Genomic DNA, 27,575 nt, shown 5'->3' with positions numbered 1-27,575 from the left:
CTAAGTACCGTGCATTCCTCTTGATACCACCTTGTGTTCCTCCTGCATGCGACGTAGTTTTGATCCGCAACATGCGGCTCTAGGCGGCCAGAAAGATTTGCATGTGGAGTAATCGACCCCGACAGTCTGACATGAGTGCATATGGCACCAAGTTGACCGCTTCCAAAGAGTTTGTTGGGACAAAAAGCAAACAAGACGTAACGTAACTGATTACACTGTAACTTCGACCTCACTTCTTTACCAAGAAGCCCGAGCGCTGAGGTTTGACGGCGGTGCGATTCCTCTTGAGCAGTAAATCCCTCGAACTTTTGGCATACTTGCCCAACTTCGGGGCCATCCGCTCGTCCACCTTCTTCGCCACGCGATACACGGTGGAGCCAACCCTTTCATCTCGGGGCCCCCTGGACTCGCGCGCAAGACTCTTCTGAATTGTGGTGATCTTTCTCCTCTTTGGGCGCCCGGCGGAGACCAACCTGTCGTCCTCGGCCTCATCCTCGCTCGACGAGTCCGTGAGGAATTCGGCGGGTAGGAGGTTGGGCACCTGGACCTTAACGGTCTGTCGTTTCCTGGTGAGCGACTCGCTCTGGACTGTGTCTTCAGCTGCCAGGGCTTCTTCCTCAGCCTTCTTGCGCTCCTCAGCTTGTTGCTTGAGGAGGGTGTCTCTTTGCTGGCGTTTACGCTTCAGCTCCGCGGCTTGTCTAGGTAGAACGGGTTAATAAACGCTCGTGACCAGGGAAGACATATAATGGAGGAGACTCACTCTCGAGCGGCCTTCTGGGCTGCTTGGGCGGACTTCTTGATATCAGATGCTACCTTGCTGGTTGACACAGCCTCTGGCGCCTCATCATCGCTATCCTCCTCCTCCTCCTCCTCAAGGGCCGGAGCAGCGGCCTTCGAAGGTGCCACTGAGACCGGCTTCGCGTCGTCTTCATCCGTGAACACCTTCATGCTCCCTTGCGCGGGTGTTGAAGTGGCTGTGGGGGCCTCGCCATCCTTGGCTCTCACCGGCAACTTTCTTTGACGCTTAGAGTCCTCCGGGCTGGCTGAATCAATGGTTTTATAGGTAGGCAAGTCCTGACCCGACTTTCTCTTTCGGGTTTTTGCTGGAGCCATTGTTTGCGTGTGGGACTAGATGGCGGAGGAATTTGGAGTGAGAGTGAGATGAGATTCAGGAGCCGTTAATGCGGCTAAGGCGCGAAAAGAAGGTATAAACGTATTCCGTGCCCTGTGCGCCGTAAAATTTACAACGACAGGGAGTCAAAAGAGTACTGTGAGTTGTTGCGTTGTTGCGTTGGGGCGTGGGTTTTGTTGTCACAAACTGGTGTCGACCAATCTCGAAAAAAAATTATATCTGAGGTCGGTTTTTCGGTGAGTGTTTGTTCACCTTGAAGTCATGCGGCCCGTGATTGGCCCACTGGGCTGTGGCTGCCTCATGTGTGGCTGGTGCTCCATCCAACCTCACGCAATCACACAACTTGGGGTCTTCAACCTCACTTATAGAATCGCTTCCCTTTCGACGAAGCGGACGAATTGGGATATCAAATTTGACCCAGCGCTCACTACTGCCACTTGTATTACCCAGTTTACCACCATGTCTCGCCATGTGAGGGCCCGGCAGATGTGCAACCAGCTGCTGAGTTCCAGCTCAGCATCACCATCGGCGGCACTCACATTGTCAAGTTTACACGCTGTTCGCTCAGGGCAGCTCATTTCTCACGAAACTTGTCAAACTCGTTCATACGCTGCGCCGCGTACGCCGCGTGCACCGCGTGCGCCAAAGGTGGGGCCATCATTTGTCGAGGTCTACAATCTTGAAGGCATCACGCTGCAGACATTTGAGGACGTGATCAAGATGTCTGGCTTGTTCGACAGTCTGCCCCCAGCGCAGTACTATGAGGTTGCACGGAGATTTGCCGAGGCGATTCAGAAGGGCTCATCTCCCTGGAGTGTTAGGCTAGCAGGACGTGAGTAATTTCCGGGATACCTCTCATATTGATCAGCGGCTAAATCAGTGGTGTCAGAAAATGCCATTTCCGCCCGCGTCTTGTATGATGTCGGCTGTATCATGAGACACATCAGGGAGCCTAGAAGCTCGCAATCATTTGCCGTTGCAATGTGGGCATCCGCCACAGACATGGGTCACCGTCCTGCCACCCTTTCCCTAGCCAGGCAACTCATCCATTCGCACGCCTGGGGCCAAAAGTTGCAATTGAGAAAGGTCGAAACCCGGTTCAAGCAGTTGGTCTCCGAAGGGAAGGACCCCAATGCCCTGACGGTTGAGGGCGAGATGCTTTACGAGCTTGGGAAGCACGACGCCGCGGCCAAGATCCTAAAACGGGCTCTCCTTCTCGACGGGGAGGATTTTGAATGGAAGTCCCAGTGCCAACTGTACCTTGGGAAGGCATACGTGAAGCTTCAACGGCCTGCAGAAGCGAAAGAGGCATTCCAGGCGATACCGAGTTCTGGTTCCTCGGAGGCGGACGTTGAGCTTGGTCAACTGCTGCGGTCCAGCGACGTGGAGAAGGCAGAACAGCATCTCTACGCCGCAGCCATCAATGGAAGACCGGAAATGTTCCGCCATCTCTCAGAGATCGCCTTCGACAATCAGACCAGAGCCACTGATAAACAGACTATGAAAGACCATCAACTCTGGGCGATGGAGTGGTCCCGCTTAGCGGACCCAAAGGAGCAATTTTGATGCTTTTGTACGAGACAGCTGAACATCTAATATCAAGAGGTTAGGGTGCCCTAGTACACACATACCCAGAGGAGAGACTAGAAGCTCAACAGTAAAAAAAATAAAAAAAAAAGACCAACCATAGTATCAACAATACAGACCATATACCCAGTCCATTCAAAGGTGAACAGTATACTCAGATAGGCGAAGGTTTCTAGTCCAACTGAACATGTAATATACATCTACTCTTGGTCGAACTACAGCTTTGATAGTATTTCGAAGTGTGTTAAATCAACGTCTTCTGCTTCTTGGATGATGTGTTGGCGTTGGCTTTACCGGCACCTCGTTTGCTCGTACTTCCCCCGTGCTTATTTTCTTGGTGGCCTCCGTTGTCGTCGCCACCAAAATCTCCTTGCATCTCCGTCTCAGCACCGTCCGGGAACATGTCACGCCAAGTCCCATCCAGGACTCGACTGTCATTACCATAAAGTTTGACATTGTAGGCCGTCTTCATGGCGGTAAGACACACGGTTCGTCTCTGTGAGAAATCAAACATTGGCTTGGGATATGTCCCCTTTTCCACCTCAGTTAACCCATTGCCCTTGATGCGGACTCCGGCCTTCTTCTGGTCTAACAGGGGGGCTTTCCAGGGCTCGTATATGTACTTCTCATCCATGCCGTTCAACTCAGGTACCCATCGGCGGATGAAATTTCCCTGCTTGTCCCACTTCTGACCAAACGCGATGGGGCTGTAACACCGAAAGTATTGAGAGAAGAAGGCCGTACAAGAAAGCCATTGCCAGTTCCCCGCGTTGCAGGCTGGTTCATGGTCCAATAGCCATTCTTCAAAGACTTCGGCACCGCGCTCCCAGTCAATATAGCATCCGCCTCTCGTGAGGAAACAGGCGACACTGTGTCGCCCAAGATGGTGTATCCATCCTTCAACCCTGAGTTGTCGCATCAGGGCGTCGATCCATGGAAATCCCGTAACCCCCCACTTCCACCTCTTGAACCAGATGTCCGCTGCCTCCGAATCCACGTGGTACTCGCCTGTTACCATGCCGGTGGAAGGGTCCCTCTTCGATGGCAGGTGCCAGGGGATAAATCGACAGTATGGGTTCTTTGCAGTCTGGGCAAAAACCGGCCCCAGTGCCGCCTGGGCTGCAAAATACATGTCCCGGAAGAGCAGTTGCCCAGTGAGACTCTCGGGTGGTGACGAAGCGCCTTTGCCAAAGGACGTGACGACGTCTTGAACGCGCCAGTAGAACTCCCGCACAGAGAGAGCTCCAAAGTGGAGGAACGGAGAGAGGAACGTTGTTGATTGCGGCTCGAACTGAGCAGGGCTCGTCATGGGCTTCTCAAATGTGGCCGTGTACCTCTTGTCCGCGATGATCTTATCAAGCATTCTCAAAGCAATGGTTTCACCTCCTCGGTGTGGAGTCGTGGCAGACGGGAAGCCCAGTTCCTCCATTGTTTCGATAGCAAAGTCTCCATTTGGTCCCGCAATCTTGTTGTATCCTGTGTCTGTTTCTGTTCTCTGCTCGGAGTTGAGGTCGGGTTTTGTCTCTGGATGGTCTTGGTCAAAATCGACAGGCATGTCCCCGGGGCCTGGGAGGTAGTCTGGAGCTGGAATCGGTTTGCGTATGTCTCCAACTTTCTTCCCTGCTGCTTGCAGTTGGGAGATTGACATGGTGGGTTTTCCCATATGTTTTTCAACGACCTGGTCACTATCCCACAAGGTTCGACCAGAACGGATGATGACTTCAACACCAGCATCTTTGGCTGCTTGGATGACAACGCTATCGCGCTCACGAGCATAGGAATCTGTATCCTTTTCAAATACCAGATGTGTAACCTTCCAGGCTTTGAAAAGTTTGGGAAACAGCGTCTGGGGAGCTTCTCTCAGCACGAATAGCTTGGACTCGGGGTTAAGCTTGGTGATGGACTCGGACAAGTCATTTTGGCAATCCAAACTGCGCATGATTTAGACACGGCATATCAGAGACCAAAAGACTCCATGATTCACTCACAGAAATTGCCATCGATTCAGCCCCCCTCTGGCCCGATAGACATAGTATGGATCCCAGGTGAAGATGGGCCACAGCACGGCGGGGTCAAGATCCAAGGCCGCTTTTAGGGCTGGGGAGTCGTGGAGGCGCAGATCGGTACGGAACCAGTAGATAACCCGGTGTTTTGTCATTTCTGTGATCCAGGGGCGATTCGGTATTCGGGTGTAGATGTCAAGTCAATGGAGTTGTGACTTCTGAGAAAGGATTTAGAAGAGGCTGGGCCGCTGCCTAAAAAAGTCATGATGTCAACGCTCGTTTGGCCCAGCCACAACAAGCACGCACTTGCGGTGAGACAAGGCTGAGAAGAACGAGCACGATCAAGGTTTTTCCCCACAACTTTATGATATTGCTTTATGTACTGAATTAATCGGAATTTTATGAGACTGAAATTGAGTCTTCAAATGTCACCAGTGTTGTCTCGCCTCCCAGTTACACGACCTTGGCCCATTCATGGTTGGAGGCCTGTTACCACTCCAATGCGGTGAGACCTCGCTCTATGACATTTTTTGCTCGCCAGGTGAACAGACTACAGCCAGGGTGATTGAGATAAGACGAATGTGATTCCCGATAATGATAGAATTACCCGTGGCCACAATACCGCACGCTCTACTCTCTTGTGCCTGAGATGCAGGTCTACATATATACGTGTAGTCACGGGAAAGTTACCCTTTCAATGCGGCCTATCAATTGGCGAATATCATTTCTAGTCGGCTTCAAGGGAGGTCTAGTTCCCTGATACTGGACTTGTCGTGGTGACCAGCAAGGAACTTACCTAGCCACCCTAGAAATCGAGCTCAGTTCCATTGGGCACCATTGGGTTGTTCAAGCTGCAGGGGCAATATCTCGTGCAGCTGAATTTGCCATCTCTCCGAATAGCGGAACGACATGCTCGGGCTGAGACTGGGGCTAACGAGTGTCACATTCAGTCTCGTCTTGGACGAGCGGTGCCGCCTCACATGTGGTCTCATGATTCCAACCAACGTTTTCACTCGTCCACGTGTCTGGAGAGAAGAGACTTCATTGTCATTCCGTGCCGTCTGGGCATAAAAGCGCGCGGCTGGCAATTGTCGGTCAGTCACCAGACCAGTGGGTGGTTGAGGGGTTCCTGGGCTATCAGAGACATTGACTCAAATGGAGATCGAATGACGAGCGCAGTTTGCCGGGTTCGCCAGGGGTCCTGCGGCGCAGCATGGGATTCTCAGAAGCCGGCAGGGGAGACAAGATGAAAGAAGAAAAACCCCATCATGCTCCTGTCTTTCGCGGGCGACTCATCGGCCGATGAGATCATGGGATGCACGGGGCGCAGGCACCGAGGTCCCGGGATGCATGTCTCAATTTGAGCTTGCCCAGGGTTCAAGACAATGCGAGTCCCATACGTAGCCGTGGCTCCGTGGTTGATTTGCCGGCGCCGTCAATATGTGTGATTTACCTTGCAGAGGGGGGCAGCAGTTGGGAGAGGGCGGGTTTTTACGCATGTTGTATTGGCCAAACTGGGACCGTTGTTGCTTCTTCGTGTCACTCCCCCACTAGACTATCAATGTCGCCAAAGGCGAATTTGGGATCGTCGTTATGCATTGGGTGGATGGACAAAGACGTGGTGGCCTTCGGGTCTGGACCAGATCGGCATTGCTCGAACCTAGGAGCTCGTCTCCTCCCAATCTGTCCGTCTCTGCATGGAGACCACGTATGGTTCGTTTTGCGTTCATCACGGACTAGCAATTTGTGCCTTCATGGTAAGTAGGGGGGTGTGCATACGATGTCTCATTATCTGGTGGCTCTCTACTCGACGCTCCCCTCAATTGTGCATTCTCACCGTAAACGGGCTCTCAGGTGCATGAACGGGTGAGGTGGCCATCGTCTCCATTAATGAGCTGAGCCGTCATTACCACCGCAAATTTCCACCATGCACCTGGTCTGGGCAAGGTGATTGATTTTGTGGCATTGCTGCGACGTCGGCTACCCTACAGTCTCTGTTGATTGCGACGAATGGTCAATGACATTATTAACCACAACTGACGTGTCCGGATTCGGCACTGACGCTCACTGCTGGATCCAAGATGATAGTGGCCCTCGCAGGTCTTCCTGGATTTGTTTGTTTGTTTACTTTCTTCCTAAATAGTCGGTGCGATTGTGGGGATCTTCTTTCCGCCAACTTTCGTTCATGAAATCTGTTTCAGAGAACTGTGCGAGCCGAGGAAGCCGCTGTTTGAGTGGTCGAGGTAGCAGAACAGACCCGCAGTTCTCCAGCGGGCCTCAATCCACAGACCATAGCCTCGAACTAAATATTTAGTAGACCCAATTTCCAGAGTCCATCTACCTGCATGAATGCTCCTGAGCTACGGACAGTATTCGGAACGAAATAAGTCCAGAGACGAATACGCCAGACACTAGCTGGGCAGTCATGGACTAATGAACACTGCACCCTAACTGCCAGCCAATCAGGCGTGCAAAACTGGGGCAAAATGGCAGCGTGTAAGCCAAAGCAACGTAGTACGCTTTGAAGTACCGTATTACTCTGGCTTGAAATCGATATCTATATGGCGCGAAGCCGGGAGGTTGGGCGGATCAGTATTGATATAGAACTGTAAACATTGAGATTGCGTTGAGATTGTAAACATCTAGAGCTGTGACCATGTAAACATACGCTTGCCCGCAACGACGTTGGGCCCGTGACCAATATTAGTAGCAATTATCAAAACAAGGACACGCTGGCGAACGCCAATCTCGACGGCGCGGGTTCCCAAGCATCGATGCTCGGGTGATCCAGGCTGCCATGAATGAAGGAAGGGTAACCCGTCGACGATTCGCGAGGCGCGGAGACGCACGGCGGGCTTGGCTCACGACGTGTTGGCCGAACGAGAAAGCAAGTGGTTCCGACGTGGGGAACACAAGGCAGAAGCGACAGTGTCCATGTTTGCCAGCACTGATGCGCTCCACAGAGTCCGTCGAGATTCTACACGATGCCTGTGTGCTAAGCCAAGGTGTGAGACACGTCATGGTGACTGGCGTCGGATTGATAGCAACACGAGGAGCTCAGCCCGAAATGGGTAGACGGGCGGTTCGTGGCAGCGCAATACAGGGCTTCTAGACTGGCGATTTGGCACAGACATCCACACACGCACACATGAACACAGCTAACAACGCAGACCGAAGGCTCGACTACTCACGAGAGGGACAAGTAAGGCGAGGGAGTTCGTATTAGCGGTTGGGCGGAGGGCACGGTGAGTCTTCGGAGGGAATGGTCGATCCTGGAGGGGAGATATCCCGGTGAGTATGTGGGGGCCGGTGGATGATTGGTAATGGACAGCTGGACGGATTGGCGGAGTGCGAACTAATTCGTGGACGCGGAAGCTGGGTGCGGAGCAGATGATGGAGATAGAGAGCACGGGACTAGGCAATCGGGCAATCCTATCGTCAACTGCAGGATGAGGTTGGCTGCGTGTGTATCCGTCCATGGCGTGAGATGGGTGCGACGTGTCGACTCTCGCCCGCAGCCAGAGCCGGCGGTACTCTATTCTTAGCAAAAGTCTCGGCGCCGGATGCGGGATTGTCGATCAGGCGAGGGAGGCGAGGGAGTGAGAAGTGAGTGGTTCAGCCCAGGAGCAATGTCTGGATGAGAGATGTCTGTCGGCCGCCGCCACTCAAGCCAAGATAAGAATGGACGAGAGGCGTCGTGTAACGTCCATTGGATGGCATCGAGTGGGCGCACGTGTAATTAGGACTGCAACCATGAGGCATCGGGATCTCTGTCGGCAAGGGCTGCTTCACTGACGGGACTGGCTGCGTAGCTCGGAGAAGGCTGGAGAGGGCTGGATGGACAGAACTCTATTGCATCGCTTCTGCTTCGTGCATCGTAGTGCCGTCCGCGATGACATGTTGGTGACACAATGGAAAGCCTCAGCAGCAGCCTCGATGAGAAGGAGGGTTGCCTCGTTTACCAATCAGGACCAGCGTCGGCTGCCGTCTCGATCTCCCCGGAAATGCCGCTACTGGGACAGCCCTACCTGGGGCAAGGCGACTAAGCAAGGTACGAGGTTGGCGATCAGAAGGCAATGCTGTGTGTGCTGTAGCTTGCGAGCCCGGCCTCTCGGGGGGGGCTGGCCGGGGAGGGAGTTTTGGAGACTGAGGGTGAGCTCGGGTGAGCTCGGGGCGAGGGCTTCGTTGTTTCGAGAGCATCTCATCTGCGGCCAGGATCTCGGCTCGCAGGGCTCCGCAGAGTGGGTTTGACAGAGATGATCAGGAATAACATCACCAACAACGAAACCCGGAGAGGCCGGAGAATTACATGGAAGGGTTCTAGCGTCGTTGCGAGATGCACTCGGCGAGAAGTCATCGAGCTTGTCGCGCGCCACCTGAACGGCGACTGCGACAGCCAGGCCGGGGATTTCAGGGCGGAACCCAGCCATTGTGTCTTCTGCAGGGCACTGACCGCGTGCACTGCTGCAATTACCACCAGCCCGGGCTGTGAGGGCTCTCGACCGCCAATGAAGCGAGCAACGGGCAGCTTTTGTGAGAGCCGTGTTAATGCTATGCTATGATGTGCTGTGCGGTGGGCACTGGACAACGTAATTAGTGTGTGGGATACTGCCAGAGCCAGAGGCGCACCCGTACCTGGGGCTAAGGCAAGTCGAGCATGGCCCCGGGACGTTGAAACATGGCTTCCCGCGCCGCCACCTCAAGTGCAACTTCTCTTCAGGGCCGAATACCGTTTTTTCTAGAGGGGGAGGCGTAGTTAAGTACAGGCCGCGTCAACGAGCGCTTCGTTCCTGGCGTGACATGACGGAAGGAATGGAGAGATGGCCAGATCCTCGGCCTCAAGGGGGCGGCGGCCACGGCGGGAAGGGAAATCAGAGACAAGGCGCAAGTGACAGCGACGGAGTCAGAGCTGCGGCCCGGGTTCATCAGCTCAATGAGAAACAAGGGGAAGAAGCCCTGGTGAAGACGACAGACAGACGAAGAGCACCGGGTGTGTGCTAGCGCCTTGATGGGAGGGAGAGAGGGTCGAACAATTTCCGTTTACTCCCCGTCTTGCTTTGCCTTAGTGCTGGCTTCATAAATTGACATTTCTTTCTTTATTCTCGTCTATTCTATGGTAGTGGTGGTGGTGTGCTATAGCACGTCTCCGTAATGGACCCTCCCGGCCACTTCATTTCTTTTTCATTTCGCTGCTGACGGGATGCTCACTGGACGCCGCTGAGCTCACAGTGCACTAAATTCGGCCTGGCCCCCAGTGACCTCCCCTCTGATGCGATGCAGCACTAGGCGGCCACTGCCAATGCCAGCCGCTACAGGCGCTTTTCGCCCACTGAAGGCCCGCACCTCAAGTACCGTATCGGTTCGATAAAATGACCCTGTTTTTATGGACTAAAGCTAAGCTATATAAGGCTTAGATTTCCTAGATCATTAGGTATTTAAAAAGCCCGAAGGCAATAAGTGGGGGAAGGATTCAGGGCCGATTTACCTACTGAGTCAATACTGTGCATCAGAGTAAGTAACGGCTGGCGATGTGGATCCCGATCAAGGGTCTAACTACGCCTCCCTCCGCCTCTGAAAAAACAAAACAAAAAAAAACAAAGGCAGCGGAATAAAATAGAGAGAAAAAAAAACCTCCCAATGTGAAACATGCGGAGCAGGCATGGGCCTTGAAACGATTTGAGACAGAGGGTTGGCCACCAAGCGTCCAGGGCTTTTCAGGGCCTTTCTCTCCCCTACTCAGCCCCAGCATTGGCCCGTCTCTGCCCTGTCCTCCAGGAGTCCAGTGCATCTCCTCGAAACAACGAACATGGCTGCTAATTGCCATCCATGTGGCCCCCGATCCATGTGGCCAACGGGCGACAGGAAAACACTCCAGACGATGGCGGGATGATTCTCGCAGTCGCAGGGGAGCCCCTCGCTCCGATCCCAGATCCCAGACCCCTCTCACTCAGCTGGCTCTAATAACAGTACCAATTCCGGTTCTAGTTGGAGCACATGTTTTTGGCCTGCTGTCGGCAAACTGCGCGCTCTGATGGGGTATCGATGGGATCACTGGAGATCATTGGGCCCAACAACAACAATTTTTTTTTGATTTATTTCTTGCTATCGGTTGTTCATGGAGGGTGACATCGTTTCCCATCGGGACCTTGGCCCGGCCTGGTGATGCTACTGAAGCCCTCGGGTAGTAGTCGGTCGAAACTCAAAGAAAACGCGCTACCATCTCCAATCTAGTTATTTACCTCCAACCGTTGTAACGCGTCTGATGCGACATCAACGTCAACAAAACAACCATCCGAGGGTAACAGCAACGGTTAACGCCGCCGCCGTCTCGCCTCGCCAGCTGGGCCTCCAAAAAAGCTGACGTGCTGCCGCTACTGAACTTGACTACCTTAGCACCAGGCCCGGCGCCGTTACGGGTGGGCTTGGTGGGCTCAGTGGGCTCGGTGGGCTCGGCGGGATCCCGTACCACGATGTCGTCAGCATTGAGATGAGACGGGCGTGGAGATGGGCCTTTGTGCGTATGGGCTTGGAGGACGAGGGTAGTGACAAGTTGCTAGCCGGTTGGAGCCCTAGCGAGGATGGAGGGGGATTGTAGGGCTTGGTCCTTCTTTACTCTCCGAGATGATTCCTCCCGCGCGGTATGATGGTCAACCTTGCCTCGCGCTGATGACTGGAGGGGCATTGCAATGTATGTCTTGTGCCTGGCCGGTCTTGTTGGGGAGTTGGGATTGACGAGTGACGGAAAGAGAGAAGAGATATTATGGAATCTGCCCCAAAGTACAACGGCAGTCTAGGTAGCCGACATATGCATGCAACAGCAGGAGTAGCAACAGTAGTAGCAACGGCAGTAACAGCGGAAGTGAGCAACATTGGTCCAAGTTGATGCACAACTGACCTTGGCCGGCTTTGGCATTGACCTTGACCTTGCTTTGGGACACACATACCTGATAACCAATGTAACCACGAATAGGAACCCTCTCCAACACCAATACGACTTGGGTATCTGGACGCGACCGAACCGACATTGCCGGACCGCTCGAGCAAGAAGCGTTTGGAGGCACCTCTGAAGCCAGGCTTTTTTATTATTATTTCTTACCCACAGACACCCCTTCTCCACTCGGCATGTATTGCGAGCTCATTGGGAGCCTGCTGGAACCAAAAGGAACGAGGCCCTTCATCACTTGCAGCACAGCGCAGCCACCACCACAACTTCGGAGATCGGACGGGGGGGGGGGGGAGGGCGCAGGGAGGGAACCCCTGTCGAGTGATCCAGGAACCAGGGCCTTTGGTGTGTGTGAGAGGTTTCCAAGGCTTTGAGCGTACCTGAGAAGTGCCCTGAGTGCCTGAGTGCCTGAGTGCCAGCCCGCCCCGGACCACTCCGGCCCCAGCCTGGCGCCGGTGTCCCGTCCACGCAACGCTACGCTGCGCACAACCATTTCTCGTCCCCCCTCCCCCATGCTCGACTATGGCATGCAATCCCGGGCATATTACAGGGCAAGGTCGCGATCCCACCACTTGCTTTTGGGGGGGAGAGATGCACGCCGTTGGTGTTGGTGTTGGGCTGCTCGATGGAGGCAATACACGAGTGAAGGTCGAGGAAGAGGCAGATGAGGAGGCAGATAGATGATAAGGTAGGAGAGGAGGTGGAGATGAACGCAAGACGGTTACGCTCGTGCTTCGCTTGCTCACTCGCTCACACAGCTCACAAAGACGCACACACGCACACTGACACTCACATGGACCTACTACTACCCAAGGTAGCTTGGCCTTCTTGCTCGTGCTCGTGCTCGTGCTCCATCAGCTCCGCGTTCCACACCCTCGCCCACTCCATCACCCGTTCACACCCTCCTCCACACCCTCGTCCGCACACTCCTGCGTCGCTTCTTCTTCTTTTAGTCCTTCCCTCTGCCGGTTTCTCTGCTCCTCCGGCCTCTGCTTCTTCTCCCTCATTCTTCTTTCGTTGGTTCCCCGTTCCCATCCCCCGTTCCAATTCCCCATTCCCCGTACCCCATTTCCTATCCTATAACACACCCTTCGTTAACCTTCATCTCAACCTCGTCTTTCACCTGAAGCCTCCTTCGCTCGGCATCGGGTTCTACGTCTCTCACTACCGTAACAATCTTTTCTTGCCCCGGCGCCCCAGCACCCACCTTTCTATACGCCTACCCGTGACGGAAGCACAGTACCCGCTTCGTCTTGTCAGACTCGGATATCGTCCTGGAATATCTCCTCACCGTCAAGGAACTCGGCCTTCGTACACGACCAGGGACCCCATCGCATTTCTCTTACACATTGTTACCGACGACATTCGCTTTTCGACTCATCAACCATCTTCCAGATCGGCGGATCTGCCCCACCCGCGATTCTCGTGGCGACATCGAGTTGACGGAGTTCGCTGGCTTCCAGCCTGCGATGCACCATCTTTCAACCTTCCTTCGACAACAGCAACTCGTTCAGCAACCCCTTTTTCGTCCTGTTCTAAAATAAGGTAGACTGCTACCGAGTGGACGGTCGTCCCCCAGGTAGCCCTCGACCCCGGCGAACTTGGTCAAGTCACCCGACTTTTGTTTCATATTCAGACAATGACCATGCAGCGTGCTATTTCCGTGACACTGGGCTCCGTGGCTCTGCTCGCAACAGCATCCATCATCGGAGTCCTCATCGTTCTTTCCATCCACATCCCTCAGGCCAGTGGCCGGGCATCCTCGCAGGTATCTGTTGCTGTTGAGGCCATCGTCCTCATCTGCATTGGCTGGCTGGTTGCGACGTATAGTTCAGCCTCTGTGCGATCTTGGTCCAGGCGATGTCTCGGAGTCGACCAGGGGCTCTGCCTTTTGGCCATCACCTTCGCTACCGTCGCAGTCGTGGCTACTCTCATTCAACTCAGCAAGGCAACCGTGGATCACCATGACAAGGTCCTCGGTGCCAACAAGAACAACTTCCTCACGGGCTCTTCAGTTGCCCTTGGACTCTCCTTTGCTCTCCAGAGCGCTTTCCTTCTGTTTCACTTCATTCTTTCAAGGTCCTCTGACCCGGCCCAATCCCTTCACTCCACGGAGGAGGAACGGAAATTACCGGTCAATCGGGTCAAGGCCATCCGGTACAGCCAGACTTCCCCCGACCCGGATATGGCAACCCGGTTGGACTCGATGACTTCTCATACTCCTGCTTCGTCCATTGGTGGGCGATCGAGATCTGGCACCATGACCTCGATCAAGTCGTCACTCTCGCATGCAATTCGCCCGGTTACTTCCAAGACTCAGCTCCTGCCAACCAAGGAACTGCGACGACCTGCCTCGATGGACTCGTACGGACCCCGAGCTAGCGGCGAGGACGCCTTTGACACGTGGGACACGTCGTCGGTTGATACCCAGAACCGTCAAGCCGTCTGGGAAGCGTCGACGCCTCCGCTGACGCAGGGCCGCTTCCTCGAGACGATTCCCGGAAGCCCGACAGTGAGCCGGACTCCCAGCCCCAACACCGAGGTGATGCCCTTTGAACCCCCTCGCATCCGACCCCGGAGCCGCAGCTACAGCCCCGTGCCCCGAAGACGGGAGCAGTCGAGCCCCATCCCGGAGCCGCCGCCATCGATGAACGAGATGCACATCCACCCCCTGTTCCGATCCGACTCGCCCGACCCACCCCCAGTTACTACGCCAGGTACCGTGGTGATCGCATCGCCGAACGCCGGACAAGTGATTACGCACCGACAGAGCGTCCGATCACTGAATCAGACACGTGTGTCGAGCAACCCGCTCTTCTCGAGCCCCCTCAGCAATCGCGATAGCACTGTACGAGACGAGCAGAGCAGCAGCAACGTCAGCATTACGGAGGAGGAGACAGATGTAGAGACAGAACCGACACCAACGCCATCAGAGCGAACGATGACGCCTCCGATTCCAGAATGGGTACTGGGTGCAGGCACTCGGACGAGTTGGTCAGGATATAACAGCCGCAAGGTCAAGGCTGATGTGGAAGGAAGCCCGGAGGAGGAGCAGAAGACGAACTGAAACACTTAACGACTTTTTGATGCGCGGATGAAGATATCCAGCAGGCAGGATCATGACTTGGACTTGGACGGGCGACGATGGCCAGTCATTCATCTCCCCTCTTTGTCTCGGGAGGACACAATTTTTCTTTTCTTTTCTTGGATATTGGGATATGGCGGACTCTACCCAGGTGTGGGTTTGGCGGGTGATACCAGAGGAAAACCTCAGCGAGGCGTTTTATGATTAAAGCCAAGTCTCCGCGCCTAGAAGCGGGAGAGATGAATGACAGGAATGAAACTAGGTAGACAAAAGTATAGATTCAAAAGAATAAAAAAAGAAACCAAAAAAGAAAAGAAAATCGGTCCGTACCGGTGAATGTGTGTGAGTTGCAATCGATGAGTGAGAGATTTGTTGATTCTGTCATTGTAGTGCTGCTGCTGCTGTTAGAGGGTTGCTGTCAACCGAGATGGATAGGGCTGATGTCTCTTGTCCGGTTTGGCTTGGCGGAGACGTGCAAGTAGGAGGTGATTACTGGGTTGTACCAAGCTGCACGGTGCGACTGGCGAAAACAGTTGTGCCTAGAGCTACTTTGTACGGTACCGATGCGGTATCTCTGTGTCGCAACTCGGAGCTCCCCCCCACCTCTCTGTGAGATGCAAGGTAAGCAAGGTGAGTTGAGGCAACGTGAGGCTTCACCAGGCACCAGAGCGACGCGCGCACCGCCACTTGGCTCCGCCGCCCAGTTGCCTGGGGTGGGTTGGAGTTGGAGCCTCGGGGGGCGTTGGAGCGCTGGAGCACTGGAGCCTCGGAGTGGCTGAACCAAACAGAAGCGCGGCTTTCCCCCACGACCCCTGTAACCCTAGCGCCCAGGCAGGCTAAGCTTGGTAATTAGCCTCTCCTCCGTGTCCAGCGGGACTGGTACAGTACCGTACAGTACAGCGACGGACACTGCGTATTATGGCGTAGTGTAGGTACCTAGCTGGCCACCAGAGCACTGCCATCTCAGGCTCCATCCATTGTAGACAGGTGCAGAACTTGGTGCAGAAACTCGGCTGCCCCACCCCGCGTTGGCAGGCGGCTTGCTGGACTGGCCCCAGCCCGGCTCTTCCTGGCGCCGTTGCCCGTTGCTTGTTGCTGCTTGTGGCTCTTGGCTCTCAACGTCAAAAGCAGCATCACCTACTCGACTCGACTTACTCTACCTGGTACTCACTCTCTCCGCCGCCGTCTCCCGCTCGCCAGTCACCTCTCCACCCTCTCCTCCTCCTCTTCTCGTCATCCACGTCGCCGATTCCTGTCGACTCGGCCCTCTCCAGCTGCCGCCGCCACTATTCAACGGCTGCTGCGCTCTCTCGCTTGCCGTGCTCACCTCTCGTCTCCCCGCTTCGCAGACTCTTTCGCCCATCATGAAGGTCACTTTCAAGGTGCGTCACCACCTGCACCTTCTGCCGTCGCCCGCCTCGTCCCCTCGGCGCCCTCGCTCGCCTATCTGCTGCAGACCTCTCGCAGCCTCGTCCATTTGCTCACCCGCTCTCTAGGATCTCAAGCAGCAAAAGTTCACGCTCGACGTCGAACCCTCCGAGCTGGTATGCCCACCCCGCGCCATCCTCCCCCACCACCCGGGCGAATTCCCCGAACTGACGACCCCCTCCAACAGATCTCCGCTGTCAAGGAAAAGATTTCCGCCGAGAAGGGCTGGGATCCCAAGCTGCAGAAGCTCATCTACTCTGGTATTTCCGCATTCGCCACCAGCCGCATTGCCCTCGTCCAATCCGCTTACTGTGATATCAGGCAAGATCTTGAAGGATGAAGAAACCGTCGGCTCCTACAACATCGAGGAGAAGGGCTTTGTTGTCTGCATGGTGAACAAGGTGCGCACCTTCAACCTTCTCGTCGGCCCCCTTCTTCCGCTGACGCTTCCGTCGTGATAGCCCAAGGGAAAGCCTGCTCCTCCCGCCCCCGCCCCCGAGTCCTCTGCCGCTCCCCCCGCGACGCCCGCTCAACACATCGCCAGCACGCCAGCTGCCCCCCCCGCTCCCATCCAGGCCGCTTCGCACTCGTCTGCTGTTCCCGCGACCCCTACCCCTCAGCGCTCCGCCGATACTGGATCTGGCAATGATGCTTCAACTCTGGCCATGGGCAACGCGCGCACCGAGGCCATTGCTAACATGGAGGCCATGGGTTTCGAGAAGCCTGCGATTGAGGCTGCCATGCGTGCTGCCTTCAACAACCCCGATCGCGCCGTTGAGTATCTCTTGAATGTACGTTAGCAGAATTGTCCACCTCGCAACGACACATTGTGGCCGCTGACATTCACTGCTCAGGGAATCCCCGACAACATTCAGCAGGAGCAGCAACAACGTCAAGCCGCTGCCGCCCCTAGTTCTGGCGCTCGACCCGCTGCCGCTGCCCAGGGCGGTGACGATGGCAACGTGAACCTGTTCGACCTTGCTGCTCAGCATGGTGGCACTCCCCGAAGTGGAAGTGGCAACAACCAGGAGGCTGCCGCCGCCGCCGCTGCTGCCGCTGCCGCCACCCAGGGTGGCGATTTGGGCAACTTGGACTTCCTGCGACACAATGCTCAGTTCCAGCAGCTGCGCCAAGTCGTTCAACAACAGCCCCAGATGCTTGAGCCTATCCTCCAGCAGCTTGGCGCCGGAAACCCCCAGCTTGCCCAGCTCATTGCCTCAAACCCCGACCAATTCCTTCAGCTTCTTGGCGAGGATGCTGGTGATGACGATGTTCCTCTTCCCCCTGGCGCCCAGGCTATCTCTGTCACCGAAGAGGAGCGCGACGCAATTGAGCGAGTAAGGACCCTTGAGCCGCCCTCTATCTGAACCTACGTACTAACTACCATCACTCAGCTATGCCGACTAGGATTCGACCGTGATCAGGCTATCCAGGCCTACTTTGCCTGCGACAAGAACGAGGAACTCGCCGCCAACTTCCTCTTCGACCAACCAGAGGACGACGAGACTGGCCCCGGAAACTAAATACGGGGCTGGGATCGCTGTGCCAGACAGTGCTTGTTACGATTATGACAGGAGGAAACGGGGCATATCCAGGCCTTGGCCAAAGTAATATGGTTGCCGGACGACAGTCTGGTTTGGAGATAGCGCGGTCACGTTACAGAAACGCCTCACAAGTTCGTGATGCCACGAAGGGACGGCGTCGCCTTATCACGGGGAGCATCTACATGGCATGATATGTGCGAAGCCAAGGCAAGGTAGTAAAGTCGACGAGATTGACGAATTCAAAAAATTTGAAGACCACATGCTTGCTGCGTCTTACCGGGTGCATCGTTTGTACCCATATTCCGTCCTAAGGATGATTGAATCCTATATCAATAACTAGGTTGATTTCTATTCCATGTGGAAAAAACCTAACGGGTATCATGCCGGTCTCCTTTGCGCCGTTCTATTGTTTTCCGTCTCCCGATCCTCAAGGCCCAGTCCTTAGGACTCTGCGGCAATGGGCTCTCCATTCAACCCGTAGATGACCTTCTGCTTGCCCTTCTTGCCCTTCTTCTTCTTGGCAGCATCATCGTCGTCGTCGGCGAAAAGCTCCTCACGCTTCTTACGCATGATCTCGGCCTGCTCGTCAGCGACGCGTTGCTGCTCGGCCTCGAAGTCCTCCTGAATCTTGCGCTGCTCGGCCTCGATGGACTCGACCGACTCGAACTCAGAGCCAGTGAAGGCCTTGTACTCGTCTAGGTCCATCTTTATCGTCTTCTCGCCGATGATGGCGGCGTCGATGCGGCGGGGGCGGTGGCGCTCCTCGCGGTTGAACTTGAGTTTGATGTGGCGGCGCTGCTTGCGGGGAAACATCTTGGAAATCATCTCGAAGTCGGTGCCGAACATGCGCAGGCCGCGGTAGAAGAGCTCCGTCTCCGGGTCGGTCCAGATGTTTGGGCCCTTGAGCTTGGATGTGTTCATGAAGGAGTTGCTGGTGATTAGTCGCGTAAAGTCGTTCTCTTCGACCGTCTCCATGTCTCCAAGGACCGCGGCGGCGCGCGCGTGCCGATCGACAGCCAGAGAACTCTGGTCGACGACAATCTGTCCGTCCACGATGCGAAATTGGGGACCTGATGCGGGAGCAGGTGCCGATGTGGTCGCCGGGCTATCTTTCTTGGGACCTGGTTCGGTCCTGTCAGGTGTTTCCGAGCCATCACGCTCTCCATCCGCGTCTAAGCCAACCTTCGCCTTAAGTCTGGTCCGCCTCTCTCGCTCTCGGAGTTCGTCGTGGCGGCTGAACTTCTTGCCAATGTGCAAGTCCTTGGTTAGATCCGCCATCTTCAGTTGTTGCAAGTCCACAATCTGATTCTCCGAATCCTCGGGAGTGATCGACCGGGCGCGCCTACTCCTAGCCTGGCCTTCTCCATCGGTCTGTGTAGGTGTTTTGCGCTTCCTTGGCTGCTTTGGCGCCGCACCCGCTCCATCTTTTGCGGTCTTCCTTGGGCGCTTCTTTGGTCGAGCGCTGTCATCCCCATCAACAGTTTCTTCTTGCGCAGTCTTTGCCGATTGTTTCCTGCTCCTTGGTTTCGGCGCTGGCTTCTCGCGAGCCTCTTCAGGTGCTTGTGATGTGGTTTCACTCGACTCGGCCGGGGTAATTGATGGTGTTGCGGAACTCTCCGTCGTCGCAACCTCATCTACTGTATGGGGCGCAGGCGTTGGAACTACCGTCGTGTCTGGTTGTTGCTCGCCATGTGAATCATCAGGGATACTGATGTCTTTCGCTGGAGCAGGCTGGACTCGTTCAGGTTCTGTGGTTGGTGCCGACTTGAGCGCGGTCGCCTCAAGCTGGGTCTCGGGCTCACCAACGGCTGTTTCGTTCTCCACGCGGGCTACCGTAGGTACAGCTTCGGGCTCGTGCGGTTTATCGCTTGTCACTTGGTCGAGTGTGGTGGTATCGTCGTGTTTCGCATTCTCAGGAACCGACTCTGGTGGGGTTGGAGATGCGTGGTGGGGTGGTTCGTGAGTCACTTGCGTCGTAACGGCACTCGAATCTACCGTCGGGGTCGCCGAATCAGGAGTCTCGGGAGTTTCTTGATGCGCTGGTTGCGACTGCGCATCAATGGACGGTTGACTCTGAGGAGGTTTCGCAGGTTGTGGTGGTGGTACTGGGGCCGCGGGGCGAGCTCGACCGGACGGGATCTTGGGCTTGAAGGCGAGCCCGCCTTTTTTCTTGAACATAGAGCTCATTATGGTAGTGAATAATCGCCAGTGTGATATTGAGGGTTTGAGAGTCGGTCAATCACCTTACATCGTGCACATCGACCTTGTTCATGAAGAGGTTGAAAATTGTATGCACCGCGAACTCTGAGAAAATGCGGGATGGTGGAGAGGCAGCCTGGTTCAGCGAGGTTTAGCCGGTATGCAAATCGATAAGGGAGTCGCCCAATTAGGCTAGCGCACCACTAAGCCCCTTTGAGGTGGAGAGAGCGCGCTTCTCGATGTGCGACTCAACTTCGAAATTTCAACTCCTGGCCTAGGGAACGTCCCATCAGCACTGCACGACTTCTTCGCGCCGCTCATTCATGACGGCACGCACGCCCTACGTCGGGACGGGACTTGGCTCTATTGCGCTCTCAGGACCGAGCCCTCGCTCTCTTTTCGCCTCACGCCTCCTTTGCACCCGTTGCCACGCGACTTCTGATGCCTCTCACAGCGACCCCCTCTGCCTCGCCTCGTCCATCCACACTCGCTAAGATGGAGGACAGGAAGAGGCCTGCCATTAGCAGCGCCGATGACTTGGCTCCTCCTAGCAAGAGAGTCGCTGTCAATGGATCCAAGGCCAAGGAAGACGCCCTCGAAATGAAAGAGGAGGGCTGGATTGAGGTAAGTGTCTGACCGACCCCGTTTCCTATTGCGAGTGCTCGCGGCCCGTCCTACCGTCTTGCCACCTCTCCTATGCTGTTATGTGAGGGCCTGCGCACTCGGGATCGCCGCATCTTCTTATCAAAGTCCGATGCTGGACCCCTAGCTCACCAAGCCAGCGATGATGCTCGCTCCTCAGCGACAGATATCCCCGGCTTTGAAGAGGCGATCTGAATGCGCCCGATTGCCCGCGCCCTCGTTCCATGCCTCCACAAACCCGTACACGTTGTTCGACGCGCTGAGTACGAAATTGTCGCTGACCTCGGTTAACCAGGCCTATACGAAAGGATCCATCTATCGACAGATGCAAGAATACAGTCGCAAGGCAGCAACGGCTGAATCGCGACTCGAAGAACTGCATAAACGATCCGTACATCATGACGATCATTTGAGAATCATTGATGCTTGGTGGCGACAGGTTCGTTTGTGCAATGCGACTTTGATTGATCATGGCTGATATTGGGCAGGTTCTTGAAGAGTTGGAACTCCTCGCAGAGTCGACCGTATCGTCCTCATCAGCCTCTTCCGGTATGAACCTCACTCCCGTATTTTGCGCGTGTGCTGATGTGGTGTCAGATCCACCCTATCTGAGTGGCGTGAGCTTCAAAGACCTCCACGATTTCCAGAAACACCTCCAAGACAAGGGCAAAGCAATCAAATCGAAAGCCGAAACGCTCCTTGCTCGACTGGCTGCCAAGCGTGGAGAGATCACCCCGGAGGCGGCCGCGCTGGAGAACAAACTTACCAAGCTTCTAGCCACGCAAAAGGAGTACCTGTTCAAACTGGATCGACTAAGCGGCGAGAAAGACCAACTCTCAGAACAACTGAATGCGGCTACTTTGCGATACTTCAAGGCGGAGAAGAAACTGGATCGGGCCAAGAGCTCACAGGTGCAGAAGTTGGAACAGCAAGCCTTTGCCAGTGCCACCCGCCCGGCAGCGTCCGGGGACAGTGGTTCGGAAGGCTCCGAGGTCAACGGGACATCTGGTGAGTTGTTGCTCAAGTACGAGGAGGCCACCGCTGCTGCGACGAAGCAAAAGGAGCAGTTGGACACCATCCTGGCGGAAATCAAAACCATGCAGGACGAAAATTCGAGCCTCAAAGCACGACGGGAAAACCTGACGGACGAGGATTTCATTCGAACGGACGTATTCAAGCAGTTCAAGAGCCAGAACGAGGACCTGATTAAGCGGATCAACAACCTGGAAGCCACGAACAAGCAGTTGCGAGAAGAGGCCGAGAAACTACAAGCGGAGCGATCCGCATTCCGCACTCAGTTAGAAGCCGACGCGAACCAGGTTACACAGGAGCTTGAAGCAGAAATTATGTCTCGAGACCAAGATCTGGCTCGCGTTCGCTCAGCAAGAGACGAAATTCTAGCGGAAAACATGCAGCGCAAGGCAAACATGGATCAAGAACGATCCTCGTTCGACCACGTCAAGGAGCTCGTAAGTGCCAAGGACGATCGAATCTCGGCGCTTGAATCCGAAATCACGCGCCTCAAGTCGAACGAGGACCAAGAGATGACCAACGCAGATGACGAGGAAATTTCACACGACGAACTTCGACAAAAGTACAAGAAACTGGAGCAAGACTTCCAGTCCATCAACCAAGAACTGCCGTCAATAGAGAAGGCGTACAAGAAGATGAAGGACCTGGCCCAGAAGAAGGTTCTCGACTTCACTGCCATGGAGGAAAGAGTGGTGATTCTGATCGCGGAAAAGAGCAAGGCGGATCAGAAGTACTTTGCTGCTCGCAAGGACGCGGACACCAGGAACAACGAAATCCGATCCCTCCGACACCAAAATAGCAAGAGCTCGGAAATCATTGCGCAGCTCAAGGACCTTGAATCGCAAAACCGGACTTTGCTGGGCAACTTGGAGAAGCAGTTGACGGATCTGAAGCAGGCAAATGCTACTTTGGTCTCGGAGAACAAGAAGATGGAGACAACGAGCCTGGAAGCGGTGCGACGAACAGACTCCCTCAACAAGCAGGTGGGTGACCTGACCAACCTAGTCAAATCCAAGGACGCGGCATCTGCTGTGGTGAGGGAGCGAAACACGATGCAGGAAACCGAGGTGGAGAAGCTGAAGGTCCGCATTGAACACGTGCAGAAGGACCGCGACAACTGGAAGAGCAAGGCGTTGAGTAACTCGTCAGAGGAGGAGGAGATGCTTCGAGTAAGACTCATGACCATTGAATCTGTTGAATTATGCTAACTCTTATCACCAGACCTTTGCTTTGTGCACGATCTGCCGCAACAACTTCAAGAACACAGCGCTCAAGACATGTGGTCATCTATTCTGCAACCAGTGCGTGGACGACCGGATCAGCAATCGCATGCGCAAATGCCCGACCTGCTCCCGAGCATTCGACAAGATGGACGTCATGCCTGTGCACCATTAAATGGGCCAGGGAGAGTGCCTCTCTGCAACCCAAGCCCACCCCTTTTCAACATTCGTGTCACGATACCTCTCTTTTCTACTTTAATTGCGTTTATCAAGCATTGTACAATCCGTTACTGCTTATTTCTGATGGCTTGGCTTGGTCTAGGGGAGCCAAATCGTCAAGGGTGGCGAGTGGATGTGGAGCTCGTCACAACCAACGTTGACGCTTCTTTCTTCTTCTCTGGGCTAGATGGTGGCTATGTTTGGAAAGTTTTCCGTGTACTTTTATTCGCCAGGGGAGCATGAGATGTGCTCAACGGCGTGTATATACTGTGTAGCAGAAGATGGCGCACCAGGCAAGGCTTACGATGGGGATGGGGATGAATAAGGGTCTGCTGGATAAATGGAAAGGCGTCGATTAAGCTACCAAAAATTCTTTGCTGAGCAGTGTGATGCTATATCCTAATTGCTAAAACACATGACTTGGAGAGTCGTTGTGGTATGTTTGTTTACCTGCGACTGGTAGAGCCGAAGCCAGTGCTCTCGTGGCGGTTGGACGTATTGGAGCCTGATGAGGATGATCTCCCGTTAGAGTTGCCACCCCATCCGGCATTTCCTCGCCCGATGCTTCCATAGTCGTGCTGGTGGCCGTCGTTGCGGTTTCCTCTCCCAGCCATATAGCCAGCCGCGGCGCCTCCAGCCATGCCAGACCAGAAGCCCGGGGTCCAGCCCTGACCGGACGGCTTCGTGCCTGGGTAAGGAGGAGGAGGATCATTGCCGGGACCCCAACCGGGACCCGGACCAGGACCCCAGCCTCCGCCAGCACGATGAATGCGGTCACGTCGAGGCCCTCGGTTTTGCTGTGCCCCGATACAGGCCGAGTAGATGATGAAACCAAGGACGAAGACGAAGATGATGGTGAAGAGCCATGCGCCCCAGTCAGTACCGCCTCGGCCGTCGTTGAACCAGCCGCCGTTCGCAAGGTTGGGATACCGTCGTTCACCCTTGCTGGTCAGGGCGAGGCGGTACTCGACGCCGCAAGAGCCCTTGAGGACGTACGGGTCATCCGGGGATGAGTAGCCTTCACAGATGACGTCGGTGCTGCCGAGCTTGAGCTCCTCGGGAAGCGACGCCGAGCAGCTCCACTGGATGTCCTCGTCGCCATAGGAGGAGCCCTGGTTGGTGCAGCGCAGCACGTCGATGTCGTAGAGGTCGCAGATGCCGCGGGAGGAGATGCACCGGAGCTGAGGAATGGCGGGGACACGGCGATGGGCCGTCTTAGCGCCATCACCGCGGAGGGTGAGGGACTCTACATCGGAGAGGAGGATGGCGTTCCTGGGGCGCGCGGCGACGGCCAGCACCGGGAGGGCGAGGTAGAGGACCAGTGTGGTTGGGATCATGGCTGCGTGGTGGTAGCTGAAGGTGGTGATGCTGTGTGATGGTGAGAGCCGGTGGAGGTTTAGTGATGACCAGGTAGCGGGCAAATCGATGTGCCGTTTGCAGGGCCCAGATCCCGGATGGCACGTTGTGCTGGATGCGTGGTTCGAGAGCGTGAGGACACAATGTTCACACTCAAAAGATGTAGATGATGAGACCACGTGGAAAGACAGTTAGGCTGCAGGGCTGAAAGCTCGCAGGCACCAGAGTGGCCAAGCCTTGAAGGAGGTGCGACGTGGCGAGGAACGTCGAACCAACCAGCAGTGGAAATAAATCACCATGACGTTTTGTCTAGGGTAGCAACAGTAGTAGGACGCCGCCTTGCACCACAAGGTGCCTCAGGTATTATCCGATGAGGCTAACCAGGACAGAATATGTTCAACAAAGTAATAATTCCATGGTCGTGCTTTCGTGCTAGGCAGTCATTCCTTTTCTTTCTGCGAATCTGGATGCACGTTCCATTTGCCCATCTCAGGGGTGAATCTGTGACGGCCTCTTCACACCTCCACCTTGGTCCACCGCGCGCGTGTTGTCTTCGCTTTTCACAACCATATATATCACCAACAAACAATAGGCGCACACACTTAGCGTCACACCCAATGGCGGGAGGCAAGTAACTCATACAATAAGGATTTGCGCGTTTACCCTAGTCTCGAGTTTTCAATCCGATACGCCCCGTCTTACTCATTATTCCCGGCGTAGTGTGAATATCTGACCACAGTCAGCCACACCCGCATCATGGCGAACCACCACAATGGGTGACTCCTTGTTGCGAAGCGAGTTCTGGGAGTGCGGCACGCGGGAGGTGCGTCACACGGCGAGATGAATAATTCCGGATGCCGACATTGGAAGGACACGGGCTTCGTCAATTCGCAATGTACATGTGGGATTCGGATTCATGGTGAGTCCAACACCCTACACGAGTGGTGCAAGATGCACGGCCCCGGCAAAACGGCCCTCCAAGTCCCCGAATAGGCATGGAGTAAGTACGAAGCGAAAGAAGCAAGGAGAAAATGTAAGCAAGAAATACTGTAGGGCTGATCGACTAGGCACGTAGTCTAGAAGGAGTCATCTACAGTGCGCGAAAGAAAAAACGACGACCCGGAGGTGGTGTGTTCCTATCATGGCAAGCTCCCAAGCGAGCCAGGCCAGGATCCGCTCGCTGGGATTCATGGATCAAGATTCCGTTGCATATTTAGCAGCGGTCCAGCCAGCGCCAGCAAAAATCAGGGGACAACACAAGGAGCAGCAGCCCCACGGGATGACTTCTCAATAAGCCCCACTAGCGTCGTACTCCCTCCATTCAGCGTCGGCCGCTGGGTCCCCTCTCTCGTCTACGGTTGGATTCAGATTTGCGACCGGGATTCGGGAGTAAATGTGAGCCGTAGCTCGTGCGGCTGCTAAGCTTTTTGGTAGTGAATGCCACGCGATTAGCTCGTCAGGAGGAAGATCACGGCGGCCGGAGCAAATGACCACCGATATCCGACCTGGGCACAAAGTCGGTGGTCGGGAGAGTCGTCTACCCGGGCGCCGGGTTCTTGCTGGATGAGAATAATGGAAGATGAAGGATGTAAAGAGGACGAGGTGGATATCAACCGTGAATAGAAAAGAAGCAAGATAAGAGGGGTAGAGAGCGAATGGTAGAGGCGCCCGTTTGGATGTGCGACATACTTCCGTGATACGAGATGATACGCGGCGTACGAGGCGTACGAGGTGTTACTGGGTGCGCCATTGAGCCTCATCGAGGTGTGACTCTGCAAACCCCCCTAGAAATTCGACTCGTACGATCCGATCGACGTGTTGTTATTGTGCTGGACTCGGCACTGCGAGTATGTGTGCAAAAAGGGCGAGGCTTGGAAAAGTCTAGGCTTCCTATCGCGTCGGGATAAGCATCGGGGTAGAGTTGCAGATGAGATTTGCGGTGACACTCTGCGCCGGAGCAGGTCGCATACGGAGCTCCGTACGGGGAAACAAATCACGGTTCCCCTTGCTCCAATCTCGACTGTGGCCCGAATGAGTGTGCGAGATGGGGGCAAGGCGACGACGCAGACAAGGCCGTGCCGGGAAGCCGATTCTTATTTACCATGACGTATTCGCCGTTCGAGACTGCGAGACTGCGAGACTCGAGACAACCTAGACCACCGACGACGCGAAAGCGAAAGCGAGAGCAGCCAATCGCAACTGGGGACCGGCCGGACTTCAAGTCGTATCCAATCCGAAAACAGGCACCGTTTCGAGATGACAAGCGGAGCGTGGCCAACGAAGCCAACTCCGGTCCCCACCCTTCGGCCGACAAAGTAGGTCTGGCTGACCACAGACCAGCAAGCGCACGCCTCGAGATGAGGCTACGGCCTCGGGCTACTGCAAGACCCCGAAACTTCCTTCGACTGCCTGCAGCAGCGATGTGAGGTGCGAACCTGTGTGAGATCGGCGGATGGGAGACATGCATCGGCATGAGTCAAGTGCTTACACCGGGCGCTGCCGGGGATGGCTCCCCTCGGAGGCGTCATGAGCGTCGGAATTGTGAACGGAGTTGGGGCCAAAGCCACATGGCGGGAGGTTATCGATCCGAGCCAGATCGCCAAGTTGCGTCTGAGGGCATCTCAGGGATCAACTGAGGATCGGAACAAAGCAGGAGAACCGTCTCACCGTGTCCCTGGGCCGGACAGTGGGGGTGGCCCCGGACAAATCTTCAGCGCCAGCGTTGCACTACGCCCCGCCTACAGTGGCCAGTGGCCGCCTGGGCGCTCTGGGGTACCTTAGTAGTAGAGGATTGCCCACGGCTTTGGGACAGTATCGCTGAATCCCTAGGTACCTAGGTAGCCCGAGATCCGAACCCCCAGTGACCGCTGCACACCCGCTGCTGTGGGTGATTTTGGGGGATGGGTGCGACCAGTCGACCACTGAAAGCCCTGTGGCTGCATGCACCGCAGCAACCCCGACAGCAGCTGCACACCACTGCAACCCTACAACACTGCAACACTGCACCGCAGCCAGGACCTCGGCACCGTGTGCACTGTGCAGGCCGAGACACCGCACCACGCTGGGGGGCGTGGCCCCAGAGACCCGGGCCGCTGGAGATGGGATGGAGATGGCGACGGAGACCAGCGACGCTAGGGAACAAGGGAAGGTGCGCGTGATCGGGACCCTTTTTGTCTTCCGCCCGA

At 55.4% G+C, this 27,575-nt stretch overlaps 10 protein-coding genes across 10 annotated transcripts; 6 read left to right on the top strand and 4 right to left on the bottom strand.

Annotated features, from left to right (window-relative positions):
• Positions 1-229: 229 nt before the first annotated feature.
• On the bottom strand, positions 230-1,113 carry BGZ61DRAFT_471202 (uncharacterized protein; the record flags this gene model as incomplete). The annotated part of the gene is made up of 2 exons (XM_046248182.1): positions 230-698; positions 761-1,113. The coding sequence occupies 2 exons, from the start codon at positions 1,111-1,113 to the stop codon at positions 230-232; spliced, it is 822 nt and encodes a 273-aa protein (XP_046112585.1).
• Positions 1,114-1,591: 478 nt separating this feature from the next.
• BGZ61DRAFT_525867 (uncharacterized protein) lies at positions 1,592-2,698 on the top strand (the record flags this gene model as incomplete). The annotated part of the gene is made up of 2 exons (XM_046252843.1): positions 1,592-1,964; positions 2,022-2,698. 2 exons carry the CDS (start codon positions 1,592-1,594, stop codon positions 2,696-2,698), a joined length of 1,050 nt encoding a protein of 349 aa, XP_046112584.1.
• Positions 2,699-2,963: 265 nt separating this feature from the next.
• BGZ61DRAFT_525866 (FAD binding domain of DNA photolyase-domain-containing protein) lies at positions 2,964-4,877 on the bottom strand (the record flags this gene model as incomplete). The annotated part of the gene is made up of 2 exons (XM_046252842.1): positions 2,964-4,650; positions 4,708-4,877. The coding sequence occupies 2 exons, from the start codon at positions 4,875-4,877 to the stop codon at positions 2,964-2,966; spliced, it is 1,857 nt and encodes a 618-aa protein (XP_046112583.1).
• A 2,642-nt stretch (positions 4,878-7,519) lies between these two features.
• BGZ61DRAFT_471199 (uncharacterized protein) lies at positions 7,520-10,153 on the top strand (the record flags this gene model as incomplete). The annotated part of the gene is made up of 7 exons (XM_046248181.1): positions 7,520-7,804; positions 7,835-7,924; positions 8,171-8,328; positions 8,604-8,773; positions 8,938-9,255; positions 9,320-9,712; positions 10,137-10,153. 7 exons carry the CDS (start codon positions 7,520-7,522, stop codon positions 10,151-10,153), a joined length of 1,431 nt encoding a protein of 476 aa, XP_046112582.1.
• A 3,151-nt stretch (positions 10,154-13,304) lies between these two features.
• BGZ61DRAFT_525865 (uncharacterized protein) lies at positions 13,305-14,732 on the top strand (the record flags this gene model as incomplete). The annotated part of the gene is made up of 1 exon (XM_046252841.1): positions 13,305-14,732. The coding sequence occupies one exon, from the start codon at positions 13,305-13,307 to the stop codon at positions 14,730-14,732; it is 1,428 nt and encodes a 475-aa protein (XP_046112581.1).
• A 1,074-nt stretch (positions 14,733-15,806) lies between these two features.
• On the top strand, positions 15,807-17,981 carry BGZ61DRAFT_439002 (XPC-binding domain-containing protein). The gene is made up of 7 exons (XM_046244310.1): positions 15,807-16,132; positions 16,247-16,294; positions 16,366-16,438; positions 16,500-16,579; positions 16,640-16,969; positions 17,033-17,515; positions 17,573-17,981. The coding sequence occupies exons 1-7, from the start codon at positions 16,115-16,117 to the stop codon at positions 17,699-17,701; spliced, it is 1,161 nt and encodes a 386-aa protein (XP_046112580.1). The 5' UTR covers positions 15,807-16,114; the 3' UTR covers positions 17,702-17,981.
• BGZ61DRAFT_438999 (uncharacterized protein) lies at positions 17,982-20,133 on the bottom strand. The gene has a single exon (XM_046244309.1). It carries the CDS (start codon positions 19,907-19,909, stop codon positions 18,164-18,166), a length of 1,746 nt encoding a protein of 581 aa, XP_046112579.1. The 5' UTR covers positions 19,910-20,133; the 3' UTR covers positions 17,982-18,163.
• Positions 20,134-20,178: 45 nt separating this feature from the next.
• BGZ61DRAFT_22557 (BRE1 E3 ubiquitin ligase-domain-containing protein) lies at positions 20,179-22,727 on the top strand. Its single transcript, XM_046238161.1, has 6 exons — positions 20,179-20,545; positions 20,859-21,002; positions 21,052-21,112; positions 21,161-22,032; positions 22,129-22,548; positions 22,601-22,727. The coding sequence occupies exons 1-6, from the start codon at positions 20,363-20,365 to the stop codon at positions 22,631-22,633; spliced, it is 1,713 nt and encodes a 570-aa protein (XP_046112578.1). The 5' UTR covers positions 20,179-20,362; the 3' UTR covers positions 22,634-22,727.
• A 753-nt stretch (positions 22,728-23,480) lies between these two features.
• Positions 23,481-24,371, bottom strand: BGZ61DRAFT_525861 (uncharacterized protein; the record flags this gene model as incomplete). Its single annotated transcript, XM_046252840.1, has 1 exon — positions 23,481-24,371. One exon carries the CDS (start codon positions 24,369-24,371, stop codon positions 23,481-23,483), a length of 891 nt encoding a protein of 296 aa, XP_046112577.1.
• Positions 24,372-26,093: 1,722 nt separating this feature from the next.
• Positions 26,094-27,005, top strand: BGZ61DRAFT_543996 (uncharacterized protein; the record flags this gene model as incomplete). The annotated part of the gene is made up of 2 exons (XM_046255257.1): positions 26,094-26,237; positions 26,352-27,005. 2 exons carry the CDS (start codon positions 26,094-26,096, stop codon positions 26,814-26,816), a joined length of 609 nt encoding a protein of 202 aa, XP_046112576.1. The 3' UTR covers positions 26,817-27,005.
• Positions 27,006-27,575: the final 570 nt, after the last annotated feature.

Source organism: Ilyonectria robusta (assembly GCF_021365365.1).
Source record: "Ilyonectria robusta strain PMI_751 chromosome Unknown BGZ61scaffold_1, whole genome shotgun sequence".
NCBI classification, from domain to species: Eukaryota; Fungi; Ascomycota; class Sordariomycetes; order Hypocreales; family Nectriaceae; genus Ilyonectria; species Ilyonectria robusta.
Note: the sequence above shows the minus strand (reverse complement) of the source record. Positions and strands in the feature narration are given on the sequence as shown.

Coding starts and splice junctions, on each gene's coding strand:
- BGZ61DRAFT_438999 (XM_046244309.1), bottom strand. CDS start 19,909: ATGAGCTCTATGTTCAAGAAAAAAGGCGGGCTCGCCTTCAAGCCCAAG.
- BGZ61DRAFT_22557 (XM_046238161.1), top strand. CDS start 20,363: ATGCCTCTCACAGCGACCCCCTCTGCCTCGCCTCGTCCATCCACACTC. Junction 20,546..20,858: donor AAGAGGAGGGCTGGATTGAG/GTAAGTGTCTGA, acceptor TCGGTTAACCAG/GCCTATACGAAAGGATCCAT. Junction 22,549..22,600: donor AGACAACGAGCCTGGAAGCG/GTGCGACGAACA, acceptor TGACCAACCTAG/TCAAATCCAAGGACGCGGCA.
- BGZ61DRAFT_439002 (XM_046244310.1), top strand. Junction 16,580..16,639: donor TTGTCTGCATGGTGAACAAG/GTGCGCACCTTC, acceptor CCGTCGTGATAG/CCCAAGGGAAAGCCTGCTCC. Junction 17,516..17,572: donor AGCGCGACGCAATTGAGCGA/GTAAGGACCCTT, acceptor ACCATCACTCAG/CTATGCCGACTAGGATTCGA.